General features: G+C 54.4%; 1 protein-coding gene across 2 annotated transcripts in view; it reads right to left on the bottom strand.

Annotated features, from left to right (window-relative positions):
- Window positions 1–13222, bottom strand: part of ARSG (arylsulfatase G) — a 91266-nt gene that overhangs the window by 25391 nt on the left and 52653 nt on the right. For both annotated transcript variants that reach the window (XM_037494801.2, XM_037494802.2), the window contains exons 4-7: window positions 10461–10508; window positions 8352–8463; window positions 5807–5944; window positions 765–964 (exon numbers count right to left, since the gene is read on the bottom strand). In XM_037494801.2, the coding sequence (XP_037350698.1) occupies window positions 765–964; window positions 5807–5944; window positions 8352–8463; window positions 10461–10508 (498 nt within the window). The remainder of the gene's footprint in view (window positions 1–764; window positions 965–5806; window positions 5945–8351; window positions 8464–10460; window positions 10509–13222) is intronic.

Here is a 13222-nt window from a genome sequence, read left to right as displayed (position 1 = left end):
ATGGGTTTTCAGAGGCGGGGGTTTTCCCTACCCACCCTCACTAGCCCTCCTGGGGGTCTTGCCTTATACACTCTGCTCTTTTGTAGCTTTAGCCGCCCCAGGCCCCCATCATCAATGCCTCAGCCATGCATCGCGGCCCTGGGGAGCACCCAGGCTTTCCACTCAATATCCCATAAGCTCCAACACGCTGCAGAGTAGATGCTCCTACTTGTTCAAGTTTTGCACTTGCAGAAATAGCCTTAAAGAGGCTAAAGCAACTTTCCCAATAGTGTAGGCTCAAGCCCAGGTCTCCGCCTGACCCGTCCCCCTCATTCTACACAGGGACCGAGGACCCGGGATGTTCATGTAGACCCTGCAGGGCTCACCAGCCAAGGTCCACTCCACTGAGGTGGCCTGGTGCCCAGGGGCAGCCAGTGCCCTGGGAACCAGGGGGGAGGGTAAAGTGGGACTGTCAGACCCACTACAAAGGCTCACAATGCCAAAGCCATTCGTTAACAATTAGGAGCAACATCCAGATGGACTTGATCATTACACAGGGGCTGTGGGCACCTGCTGTCTCTGTGCAACCTTTCCAGGGGCTCAGCCTTGGAGGCCCCAGAGGATGGGGTGGTTTTCAGCATTCAAGCCAACAAACACCAGCAGGGACTCCAGTTCCAAGAACCCCCATCCCATCCATGAGGGTCACTGGACGAGACTCGGCTGCTGAGGGCGGCACAGGGTTACCCATTAGGTCTCAGGGAAGTCGGCTGGGTTTTATCCCTCACCTGCGAACCAGAGGAAGGTGTTTCCTTTTGCTATGTGGTCAACTTTGTCCTTGATCTGGCTGACCAGGGTGTCCATCTCCCGGAGACTTGCACGGTAGGGCGTGGCACCCCGGGGGTCTGCTGACCGCTGCTGGGTCTTGGACAAGGGCACGTGCATGTGGGCCAAGCCCATGTACAGCAGGAAGGGCCTTCCGCTGGCGCTGTGGGAGGAGACTAAGAATGACCCCCAGAACACTCTCTTGCCTCAGAAGACACAGGGTGAGGGGGGAACTCAGATTTGCACAAAGTGGTGATAGAGAGGCCCAGAGACCTGGCTTTTAAACACACCCAGTATCCCGTGCCCACCCTGATTAGCACAACCCCACCAGGAGCTGCCTGAGCCCCCACAGCCTCAGCTCTGCATCAAGGTGCACCTGGAGCCCCCTCCCCGAATCCCAATGCCCGGGTCCCCAGACTAGAACCGCAACTGCACTCAGCTCCCTGGACATGCAACCCAGGACACAAGTGCCAGGGCAGGTGCCTCTGCTGTCCCCACGATCAACAGTGTCTCGCAACGGTTCTAGAGTTGTCTCGTGCAAGCAGTCGCTCTGAGTTGTGAGTCTGCTGGACTTAAACTGAAATTGAATGTCCTATCACCTTAAAGAACATAAAAGCATGTGTTTATGTGTCATCGTCTCGTCTGAAGAGATGACAGCAGACGGCCAGACAGCGCGACGAGTCCATTCTGGACATGTTTGTGGACCAGCTGGAGAGACCCATTCAGACTAGCAGGAGGGTTACTCGTGGGCTGTGGCATCGGGGTGATTTTATTTTCTGCTTGCTTATTTGTTTTTGGAGATTTCTAAAGAGAACACACGCTGTTTGTGCGGCAAAGCGAGTGGAGAGGTAAGCAGAAAAAAATAAGAAGACCTCCAGAAAAGAGGACAGGGCAGGGCAGGGAGAGGCACTGAACTCTGGGGCCCATGAACTCGACCGTCCGCGGGAAAATGCCTGCCCTGAAGCAGAAAATGGCAGGCGAGGGGCAGCTGCCTCTCTTGAGTGGTCCCCAGCGGTGCCCAGCTGGAGAGCGTCAGCCTGGAGGTGAGACAGGGCATCCGTCCAGCAGGGAGGAGTGGACACCTGCCCAGGTGGCTCCCAGCCCTCTGGGCGCTCCAGCACGACCCCCTGGGGTCGAGGGACTAAGGGTCTGTCTGGAATGACCGGTTACGGGAACACTCACCCCCTCCTATTTCACTATCTCCCTCTCAGCCTCTGTGTTACAGACAACCTTCTGGAACCCCGACTTGATTCATAGCTCCCTATTTTGAAACCCACTGAGCCAGTTGGGAGAGTCCAAACCTCACCGCCCAGCACGGAGACCTCCCCTGGCCTTGGGGACTCCCACATGCACGCGTCCCAGACGCCTGGCCCTTCTGCCTTCCGTGCCTGGCCCACGTTAGTCCTCTCCCTCAGAACCTCCCAGGCGTTGTGCTAAGAACACTTAGCCCATTCATAAGACCCGGCTCAAAAGTCCCCAACACTCCTACTCTGCCCCCAGGTCGTGGGTGGCTTAGTCCTTGACACTTCCCCACACCCACACTCTGATGGCATTGATGGGTGTTGACAATACGACCTGGTCAAAACTGGCTTTTAACATATCTGTTCCCCACTGGCCTGGGAGCTACTCCAAAGCAGGGCAGATGGAATTCTGTTTCTATTCCTCGCACGACACCAGCACCTCTCTGGGGCTACACTCATTCCATGACTATTGATGAAGCTCTAACTAGGCCCCAGGTCCTGGGGACAGAGCAGCGGCCGTGATGGAGATGATTCCACCTTCCTGGAATTGAACAGCTCATTGGAAACAGGAGAAAAATGCAACTAAAAATTAATCCCATCATTATTTACAAATTTTGTAGGCGTAATGGAGGAGCAATACAGGGTGTTGTGGGAGAGCAAAATGGGGCCAAAGAGGGTTTGGGGCGAGACAGGAGGGATCCCAAGAACAGCAGGATGAGGGGTAGCAGGTGGGCTGTGGGGGTGTCCACTCAGACAGAACATCCTCAGGAAGAAGACACAGGCAGAAGCGTAAGGTCCCAGGCCCTCACTCTACAAGGGGTCGTTCAGCTGCTCACGCTGCATCCATCCAGCGTCCAAACCAGAACAGGAATGTCAGGGCAGGTAGTGAGCAAGACCACACCCAGAGCCCTGATGCAGGTAAGGATGGGGGTGTGGGGTAGGAGCTGGATGAGGGGGCTGAGGGGCATCAATGCAGGGAGAGGGTGGAGGCAGGAACAAGAGGGAGGTAGCCCCGCTGATGTCGGGGGGGCCGTGCAGACTGGGGCTCCTTAGTCACCTGAGCCTCTCTGGGGCCTCGTCCTAACTCTTGAATATTGATCACACCCTGGATGCCCCCACACGGCTCTGATTTCAAATATCCCAAACTCACACTTTGCCCCAAATGCTCCCCCTTGACCCCCATGGATGCTCAGGGCACAGCCCCAGCACCTGGAAGGAGCCAGGGCTGGATAATGTGACCCGGGGCCATGCCATCTGCTGGCTCCCTTTTTGCCAACTCAGAGCTTTGTCTGCAGCTTAAATAACCCCAATCGAGGATTAGCTTTCAGCGTCAATGCTGGATTAAGGGTCTAAATACAAGAAAAGACGGAAGCAAAAACTTTCCAAGAAGTCCTAGGGGAGGGCTCTTGCCCCAGGGAAATGGAAACCACCCGCCGGGACCCCTGGTAGTTCTGGCAAACAGGTCCAGGCGGCGGGTGGGAGGGGGAGGAGGAGCAAGGAGTCAAGGAGTCGGGGTGGGGCTGGGGGTGGTGGTGAGGGGGGTCGTTTCTGCTGACGCTGCGAATACCATGGCTGAATTGGCAAGTGAAATCCTAAAGAAATCAGCATGCCTGAGCATTGTTTTCTATCAAGTTAAAAGCCACAGGATTCATGTGACTATTCACTTAATAGCTAATTAATAAAGTAGCAAGCAGCTCACGCTTTTCATGTGATAAGGAGACTGTTCCCTGAAGTATTTGTTTTTATGGCACCAGGTCTGTCCACTTCGGAGGGGTATGAAAGAGTCCCAGCCTCAGCCGCTGCCATCACCCCCCACCCCCAAGAACCCGTGCTGTTCCAGAAATTGCAAACACAGGGTGGACAGTTCACACCAGCAACAAAGCATCCACCTGGCCTAGGGGCCAAGGCCCTAAAACCATCTGGAAGCCCTTGGCAGCAGAGAAGTGCTCAGCTCTCCAGAAGGGCTGAGTGCTGTCTGTGAGTCACCAGAAAATAAACCTGTTTCTCAGAAAGCCCTGGAAACTGGTAAGATGCCACCTGAAGACTGAAACATCATAAATGAATCTCCTACACGCTGCTTGGCCTCCCCTGCTGACCTCCTTTCTCGAGCAGTCCAACGTGAGTGGTTGGGAGGCTCCCTGCTCCCTCAAGGGGTCCGCTGTCTGCAGACAGAAGTGCCCATTTTTAATTGGCACCAGCAGGCTGATGCACAGCATCCTTTCTTATGTCCACGGAGGCTACTATTGCAGAACTATTGAAGGAAAACAACAGGAAATTCTTCCACTGTCCTTGAATTTGCCAACTCGGGGTCATGCAAGGGCAGCTGGGATGGGGCAGGACAGGTGGGTAAGGTGACAGGATGGGCGATTGGGGGTGAATACACTTGTGTGTGCATGTCCTTGCACGCTGACACATGTGCACCTGATGAGTGTGTGCGATGGCCATTGCCTACTGCTTCACAATATCCACTCTCGGCCTTGACCTGACCAAGAGGCTGAGCCCAGCAGCCCACAGACCTACACGTGCCATGTAGGTTAGAGACACCCCATGGGCTGGCTGTGTTCTGCTTCTGTCATGTCTAATATTCAATTATTCAATTAGTCTAATATTTAAATATCAAGAGATTTCACTCAAGGGCTGGGTGCCCTGTCTCTTGAGAAATGGAAAGAAGATTCCCCTCCCCACAAGCACCAGGCAATGGGAGTCTCAGTCCCGCACAGGGGACAAGTGTCTTCAAGTTCTCCATAGGCCCCACCATTCCCTAACGCCTTATCTGTGCCTGCTTCCCTCTTTAAGGTCACCTACCTGGGCAGCTCTTTGCCCCTTTGTATCTATGCAAATGTCTTTTTCCTTAATCACTTCCCCCCACCAAAAATAATAATAATCAGTTTACCTACCTGGACCCTGCAATGCTGGGGGTTCAACCCAGGGCTGTGAACCCTTTGGAGTTATAATGTCCCAACGGATGTCCCAGGTCTAATCCCATGAGTGTTGCCTTCTATGGCAAAAGGGTCTTTTTTTTTTTTTTTAAAGATTTATTTATTTATGCATACAAGAGCTGGGGTACAGGCCAGAGATGTGGGGGTGGTGAGAGGCTTCACCAGACAGAGTGGGGAGCAGAACAGGCAGACTGACTGAAATACACTGCTGAGGGGAGCAGCAGGAAAGACAGGAGAGGTCTGCTGCGCCATGTGGGTTGCTCCCTGGTGGCCCAGGGATCGAACTCGTGCTGCAGAGGCTGCGGATTGCTTCATAGTGCAGTGCTTAACCCCTTGCGCCACCAGGGAGGCCCCACATGGCAAAAGGGTCTTTGTAGATAAAATTATTCCAAGGATCTAGAGATAGGGAGATTATCTTGGGCTCTTGGACCCTGAAGGTAATCCCACATGATCTTGTGGGAGGGAGAGAGAAGGCATCTAACTGCAGAGGAGCAGCCAATGGCCCAGCAGGAGGAGAGATGAGAATCACACGGCCACAGCCAAGGCAGACCAGCAGCTTCCAGAAGCTGGAAGAGGCAGAAAGATCCCTCCTTCCTACCCCACCCTTGGCCTCCAGAAGGAAATGCCCTGCAGACACCTGGATTTCAGCCCTTGGCACTTATCTCTGACCACTGGCTTCCACAACTGAGGATACTTCATTGTTTTAGCAAATAAGGTGGTGGTAGGTTCGTTCCAGCAGCAAGAAGAAACACACCCCCCTTTCACCCGAGGAGTCCACAGTGGGCAGGCAGTGGGCCCAGCATCTGGGGGCCGGGGGGCCCTTACCTGGCATGCTGGATGAACTGGGTAGCTTTCTCGGTGTACTTCTGGGCGAGGCCACTCAGGTTCACAGGCTGCTCCACGATGTTGAGGTTTTCGTACAGAGGGAGGCCCACGTCGGTGTAACAGTCCCTCCTGGGGCTCCTGGGTGGAGACCGCAGACAGGAGAGCGTTCATTTCTCCCACCCGAGTGGTCTCAGAGCAGAACAGAACATCCCGATGCAGCCATGCACGTAAATAAAATCCCCAGAAGCCTGACCCCAAGCGGCTTCCATGGCTTTCCCAGTCTGCCGTCTCCCCAAGGGTCGAACCCGCGTCAACTTCCTTCCGCTCCACATGCCCGTGTGCCCTGACTCGCTGACCCACGAAGACAGGACTGCTTCCCTTTTGCTGGCAGAGAAATTGAGGTCTAAACAGACTAACTTGTTTCAGCAGAGTCTCCAGCCCATCCCCGGCTCACCCCTGGCCTTCTCCACTGTCCTCCCTAAAATTAAGGGAGGGGTTCTGGGCGGGAGACACTGCCTCGTGTGTCCCTGAGCCAACAATTCCATGGGACATGACCTCTGATGACAGGGCAGGTGGCCAGGGAGACAATTTTAAAAATTTAAACCACGTTTGGAGAATGGGAGAAACTTTAGCAACTGGCATGAGTGGGGTCAAACCCATAATGTCTCCTGGAAAAAGCAAACTCAGCCCTTGGCCGGAGGGCGCAGATTGAATCTGACGCACGGCCGTCCCGTCAGTGTGGCTAAGCAGGCGCTGGCTGTGATGGTGCCTTTCCTTACCAGACGCAGGGGTTGCCCAGGCGACCTTCCAGAGGCACTGGGAGGGCTAAACCAGAGAACAAATGGTCTGTGTTTTGCACAAGGGTCACCATCCTGGGGACTCGGTCATCACTCCGTGCGGGTTACCACAGAGAGCCCAGAGACAGAGCCCAGAAGCGGAGCCCAGAATGATGCGGAGACAAATGGGGACAGAAGGGGGGTCACCAAGGGCTCTCAGAGAAATTGTCCTACACACAGGAGAGGAGTTGGGAGAAACGAAAACTCCCCATGGTGCTTCTAAGCACACAGCTCTGAGGGAACCTTCGGAGACAAGATCAGATTGGGATAGAGAAACACCCAGGACTGCAGCTTGATGGGAAGCGCCCACTCTGTCCCGTGCACAGCGGCGCTGGTCTCATGATTCATGTCCAGTCATTCAGCCTTTCATGCTCATTGCAACTCCACCACCATCTGCACCCCCGCCCGCTGCCGTCAGCCAGCCTTTCTCTTCTACTGGATTTCTTATGGGTTCAACAGGGAGTGGATGACGTACATCACACCTCCATATGGGCAGCTGTGACCCCCAGGCCACAGTGTGCCAGGAAGGAGGTGGTGAAATGTTGGGCAGCCCCACCCTCACACTGCACCGTGCTCACGAGGCACCCCTCAGGGGCCCGCCCAGACTGGTGCATTTCACACATGCCCGGGCGCCTCACGCTGCGGGGCTGTCGAGCACACTTTCGGCAGCAAGGATGCAAAGGACACGGGCTCTGACCCTGAGACACACAGCCAGACTCTCCACCCCTAAGCTCCGTGTGGCCTGGGCAACAAGGCAGGCTTCCTTCCCTAAACGCCAGCTGTGTGGCCGTGTGAATGACAGCGAAGCATGCAGAGGGTCTAGGATGTGACACTTTCCCAATAAAAGGCCATGGCTGCCTTCGCTATCGTGTTATTCACAAGCCAGTTGAGACCTGTCTTCCCCAAAGGCTCAGACACAGGTAACCTCGTAAAGAACCACGGTGCAGTCTGAACAAGCACAGCACAACGCATGTTGCTTTGTTACCTGAATGAGGTTGGTTATCTTTTCCTGATAATAAATGCATTGCCTGCTCATTACAGAGTATTTGAAAAATCCCCCAAAAGTACATGAAAACTCCACAGTCCCCTGGCCAGAGAGAATGAACCATTGTTCTACTTTGGCCTGGCCTTGAGCCTCGCCATAGAGCTAGAAAGGCCTAGACAGAGAGATGGTTGAGAACACACGGCTACTGATTTGTTTACTGTCCGTTTTCTCACTTCCTGTCATATTGTGAGCATTTTCTCATTCCTTTGAACACATTTTTGAAACTTCCTGTTTAGAGCCTGCGTGGCATTGCGGCGTCAGAATGTGCCTTATCTGCCTTGTCAGCAATTCCCTGCACTTTTTCTCGCTCCATCCCGCCTTCTGTCCAGTTTCTGGACCAGGTGAGTGGTCCAGGAGCAAAGCCAGTAGCAGAGCATCAGGGAAGCCCCGCCTGTGTAAGACTTTGGCAGCAGCAGGTTCTCCCCAGCTGAGCAGACTGGAATCCAGAAAATTCCAATAGAAGAATTTTGTTGATGGCGCCTGTGCTAAAAGCTGTCTTGCACTCTGCGCAGATCATGCTTTTCCAATGGCACTGAGTGGACAGACTATGTTTCCTGCTGTCTCAACTGTCCCCTCCTGCTCTCTCTCTCAACTAACCACTCCTGATGGATCATGTACTTTGCCTTGCCCTGAAGCTCATAGCAAATGTCTGGGAGAGGATTACCTTGATGGTCCAGTGCCCCGTGGACACGCTGGGCAGGGAGGGTGGTTGTAGCCTGGAGTATCGGTGCAGCCCATATCATGGCTGTATGGAATTCCAAAGTAGTAATCAAAACCTGGAACAGGAGCAACTGGTTAGCACCCCCCTTGGCTGCTGCTGTGTGAGCCTGCATTCTAATGTCCAGGATGAAAATTAAATTTTCCGTGATTTAATACTGCAGTGCTATGGAGTAGGTAATTAAAAGAGGATTTGAGTCATATCCCTTTGTAGTCCGGAAAAAAAAATGCTGTGCTGGGTTCTGACATCTTGTGATCAGTTAACCCAGAGAGGGAGAAGCGGAGAGAATCTTGAACAGCTAACACCCCTAGTGCAACTATAGACACATTCAGTAGCTGGTGCAAATCTATTGCATGCGTGACATTTTAAGACAAAAAGAATAAATTCTGTCCTCAAGAGACTTCCTGTCTGATGGGGTCAATAAGACAGAGCAATTAAGAGGTTTGAAGTAACCAGGAGACTGATGGGGGACCAGGACAGAGCATGGAGCAGGGCAGGAGGGAACTGGCATGAACTTGGACACCAGAATCAAGAAACTTCAGATGTCCAAGCCAGAGGCTTTTAAGAATTGTCCAGCCCAGGAACAGCAAATATGGGAGACGTTCTCTTCCCACTTACTTCCCTAACATGTCCCAAATCCAAAATGGCGCCACTTCCTCCTGGGCAGGACCCAGCCTCAGGATCCCCCTACACGGGACTCTAGGAATATGAAGTCAAGGAGTTGACATTGCCTTCTGGCCTAACTCCCTCATTTGTCAAGTGAGAAGCTAAAGACCAAGGAGGAAAAGTAGGATCGGGAGCAGTTTTTTAGTTCATGAAAAAACCAGGTCTTCACTTATTTTATCCACCATTTAAAATTTTTTTTAATTATGTTTACTGAGGTAGCATTGATTCACAACATTATGTGTATTTTAGGGGTATAGGTTTATACCTCCACAAATGCATGTTACCACGCTGCACCCACCACCAAAGCACCAGGTAAGTAATCTCCCACCACAGTCCATTAGGCCCTTTTGCCCCTTTGCTGGCCACCTTCCATCTCCCCTCTGGAGGTTCAGTCATCCATCATGTTTGCAAAAGCTTATGTGGAAGAGGCTGTGGAAGCCCAATGGGAAATTGGGCACAAGGAAGGAGAGGGGTAGAAGATGCACCAGTGGGGAGGCTGGAGTTGGAGAGGTCAGCCAAGAGGGTGCTGACCCCGCGGAGCCAGGGGCTGGGGGCTGGCTCCAAGTCCAGCCATTGAGAGCCACTCTCCAAACACAGAACTCTTAGGCACAGATCTGCAGGGCTAGTACAGTCTGCAGCCCTTTTCCAGAGAGACAGAGGGAGCTGCTGGAGCAGGGGAGGGGAGAGGCTGCAAAACAGAGAGTGTCCTGGAAGGAAGAGGACTCCCATCTGCAGACAAAGTGGCGGGAGCAGGGAGGAAGCAGGAGGAAGCACACACAGGGCAGGAATGGGACATGCCTCCAGGCTGCTAAGATCAAGAAAGCTGCTTTCAAGAGGAGTCCATGGGTTCCTGCATCACAGAGAAAGGGTAGGTAAGGCCAGAGCAAGGGCCCCCACTGCAGCTGTGGAAAAACATTGATACTTGGGTGCCCTGGACATTCAGAGAACTCAGCCATTAGCGAGTCGATTTTCAGAGACTTGACTCCGGCAGCTGCATCACGGCCTGTCCCCCAGGCTGGACAGGCTGCAGGGAGAAGCCAAGGGGGCATCTCCTGCTCGGGTTCGTGCCCCAGTCCCCCGCTTCTGTGAACCATCAGGACATCTGACCTCAGGGGCCAAATGTCCCCTGAGACATGAAGAGGTGGGTCAAAGAGAAGCCTGGTAGGATCACACTGGAGCAGCCAGAAAGACAGACAGGCACCATAGGGTGGGGATGGGGGCAGGAAAGGTTCCAGGGGAGCCTTGTGTACCCCAAAGGCACCACGTGAACAGAGATAAACCAACTCAGGGGCCATGTCTCCCAGGGCAGAATGGCTTATACCCAGGATCTTTTTATACTGAGATCTTTATGTTGTTTCCCTGGTAACAAATCCTCCAAAGAATTCTTACCACGAAAGTTGGGGTGATGAGCGCCATGGTGCCCGAGATGCCATTTACCTGTAGGGAAAGAAGAGAGAGGCTTTCTGAGGCACCCCTGCTAATCCAGCGCCCCCTGTGGGGGTCTCCAGTTCCCTGGGGAGCTGATCCCACACTCTGTTCTGCATCAGCTTTGCCCGTGACTGTGGACGAGCAAAGAAGCGACAAACGTGGTGTAAAAGCCAAGTTTTGCTGCCTGGGACTGAGAGGGAGTCCCCAGGGAGTCCGAAAGCAAGTGAGAGTGAGTCTGACACAAGCAGGAAAGCACACAGTGAAAGGGGGGAAACAGCCATTACTGGGAGCCCCGGGAGCCAGCAGGCTGAGCTTCTGCTCCCCAAAGAGGGGGTCTGTGCCCAGGACATCCACCCTGTGGGGTGGCTTTCAGGTTCAGAGGCACCTGGAGCCACTGGTCTCACCATCCACCTCACTGGCCAACACCAGCAGCCCCAGAGGCTGGAGGAGACCTCGAGGTGGGGGGAGACCCCTCCAGAAGGCAGACACCAACACTGCCTCTCCTCACTCTGAACGCCCTCATTAGGGAAATAAAGGGGCGAAGCTGCCAGGAGCCTGACAGTGCTGGAACTCTGGACCTGCTAATTCTGCTCGGAGGCATGAAGGCCCCAGGAAGTCACCCCCAAGGCAAGAGGGCAAAGAAAAGAATGTGGTGCAAGATGGAGCAGGGGAGCTGTGAGGACACCAAGGAGAGCCCCCTGGCAGCTGCGGGGACATGGCTGGGTGCATTACTTCACTGGGCTTCCCCACCCACCCCAGTAAGGCAAATGCATGTAGCAAAGGTGACACTGATGACTCTAGGTAAAGGGATAAGGTGTCTACTACTCCCCTTGTGAATGCTCGGTTGGCACTGGGGGTGGGGGTGGGGATGTAATAAAGAATGGAGGGAAATGGATTAAGCATGTGGAATGCTCAGAATAAGCATTAGGTGGGGACCAAAAGCATATTAAAATGCATCATTATTGCTAACATTGTGAATATAATGCATTTGTACAGGGAAATATTACATCATGGTGGGAGGGATAGAACCAATCAGAGTGTGTAAAATGAGGTAAAAACACATCAACAGAAACCAAATGAGAGGCACAGGGAGCGCTGGCAATGGACTTGATGTTCCTCTAGTGAGTTTTCTTTTTCCTGTCAGTGTTTATCGGAGATCCGTCGTGCCGAGCTGAACTATCCTCTCGTGGTCCTGCAGAGGCGCCCTGAGCAAGGCAGCCGACCTGCTCCTCTGGGATCCTTGTATTCTTAGTGGCACAAAGGCGAGGGCACAACTGAAGGCGGATCCTGCCCTAGGGCAACCGAAGCTCCTGTCAGGGCCCCAAACACCCCCTGGATGGGCCCGTGAGGACGCTCAGGCCCTAGTCTGGGGTGGGCGCAGTTACAGCCCAGGGGAGGGGCAGGAATGCACAGGAGAGCGGGGTGGGGCCCTCACTGGCCCTTCTCCCCATGACTGACTGGCCCTCGGGGCCATCAGTGTCATCCTCAGATTTGACCTTCTGTAAGTAGGTGAGGCGCAGCAGAGCAGGAGGCGGCCCGCAAGTTAACAGGCAGCTCCAGGCACCAATCACAGCACCGAGGGGCCCTCCCTTGCCTCTGCAGGTGGAGGCAGGTGTCCCACCGGACCTGGCTCTTGTTGACTCAGGACAACAAGCTTAGGCTGCGGGGCCCGTGGGGTTGTCTGGGTCTCTGGGGGGAGACTGGCGGTGAAGAGAAGGACCAAGCAAGGCTGAGCTGCAGAGACCTGCCCAGACCCGGCCTCCTCCCCGGCGCCAGGCCGGGCAACCTTGCGTCTCTTCTCCTGTCTGAAATTCTCCTTTCTCACCCAGACCATGGGCGAATAAACCCTTCAGAAGACATGGCCACACGTTATGGTGCCCTGGTGTGCATCAACACTCAGCCCCGTGCCTGGCACATGAAAACATGAAATAAAGGTGCCCCCCCAAATGGGAAAGGAATGAAAGTTGTGGGACAAATTAGCAGATGCTGCGGGAAGCCCGCTCCCCCCCAAGTCCACTCACCCTGCAAACAGAGCTGAGTTTTGTTCAGGGGAGGCACCCAAGTCCAAGTCAGTTATACTCTGTCCTCACTTTCAGGCCTCCTTGCGGTGAGCCATGGCTGTGGGCCTGGCTCCACCGACTGGACTGACGCACCTTCTGCGGTGGGAAGGGGAGGGCCTGGGGAAAGCTTGGCTTTCCTGGTCACTGTGAACAGGTGAGGCGGGCACCATGCCCCTTCTGAGCCAGATCTTAGTGAGTGGCACTCAGCGGCCGTCTTGCAGCCATGAGGCCATAAGCACGAGGCAACACGCCGAGGGGCGTGAGGTGAAGGACACGGGAGCTGGCCGCGAGCGCGGGGCGGGCAGCACTCACCTCTCGTTTTGTTAGATGAGAGGAAATAGCCCCGCGCGTGGCTTAGTGCACTGCTGGGCCTTTCACAGACAGAGCTGAAGCGTCCTGACCGCACAGCAAGAAAAAGGCCGAAAGAGCAGGTGTGAGCAGAGGAAGGAGGCAGCTTGTTGGGGCCACAGAAACATGAAGCAGCCACTATAGTAAACGCAGTGGAAGATGGGGGTCCAGGTGGGGGTTCAGGGGCCTGGTGAGGATGGGGTCCGGGTGGGGAGATGGGATCCAGGTGAGACACACAGCGAGTGGTGGAAATGGACGGGGTCCAGCTGGGGGGACAGGGGTCCAGGTTGGGGGTTGGGTTTAGGCTGGTGGGAA

The sequence above is a fragment of the Talpa occidentalis genome, unplaced genomic scaffold (assembly GCF_014898055.3).
Source record: "Talpa occidentalis isolate TD23 unplaced genomic scaffold, MPIMG_talOcc4v2.1 talOcc4.7, whole genome shotgun sequence".
NCBI classification, from domain to species: Eukaryota; Metazoa; Chordata; class Mammalia; order Eulipotyphla; family Talpidae; genus Talpa; species Talpa occidentalis.
The sequence above is the reverse complement of the archived record's forward strand: the minus strand, read 5'-3'. Positions and strand labels throughout refer to the sequence as shown.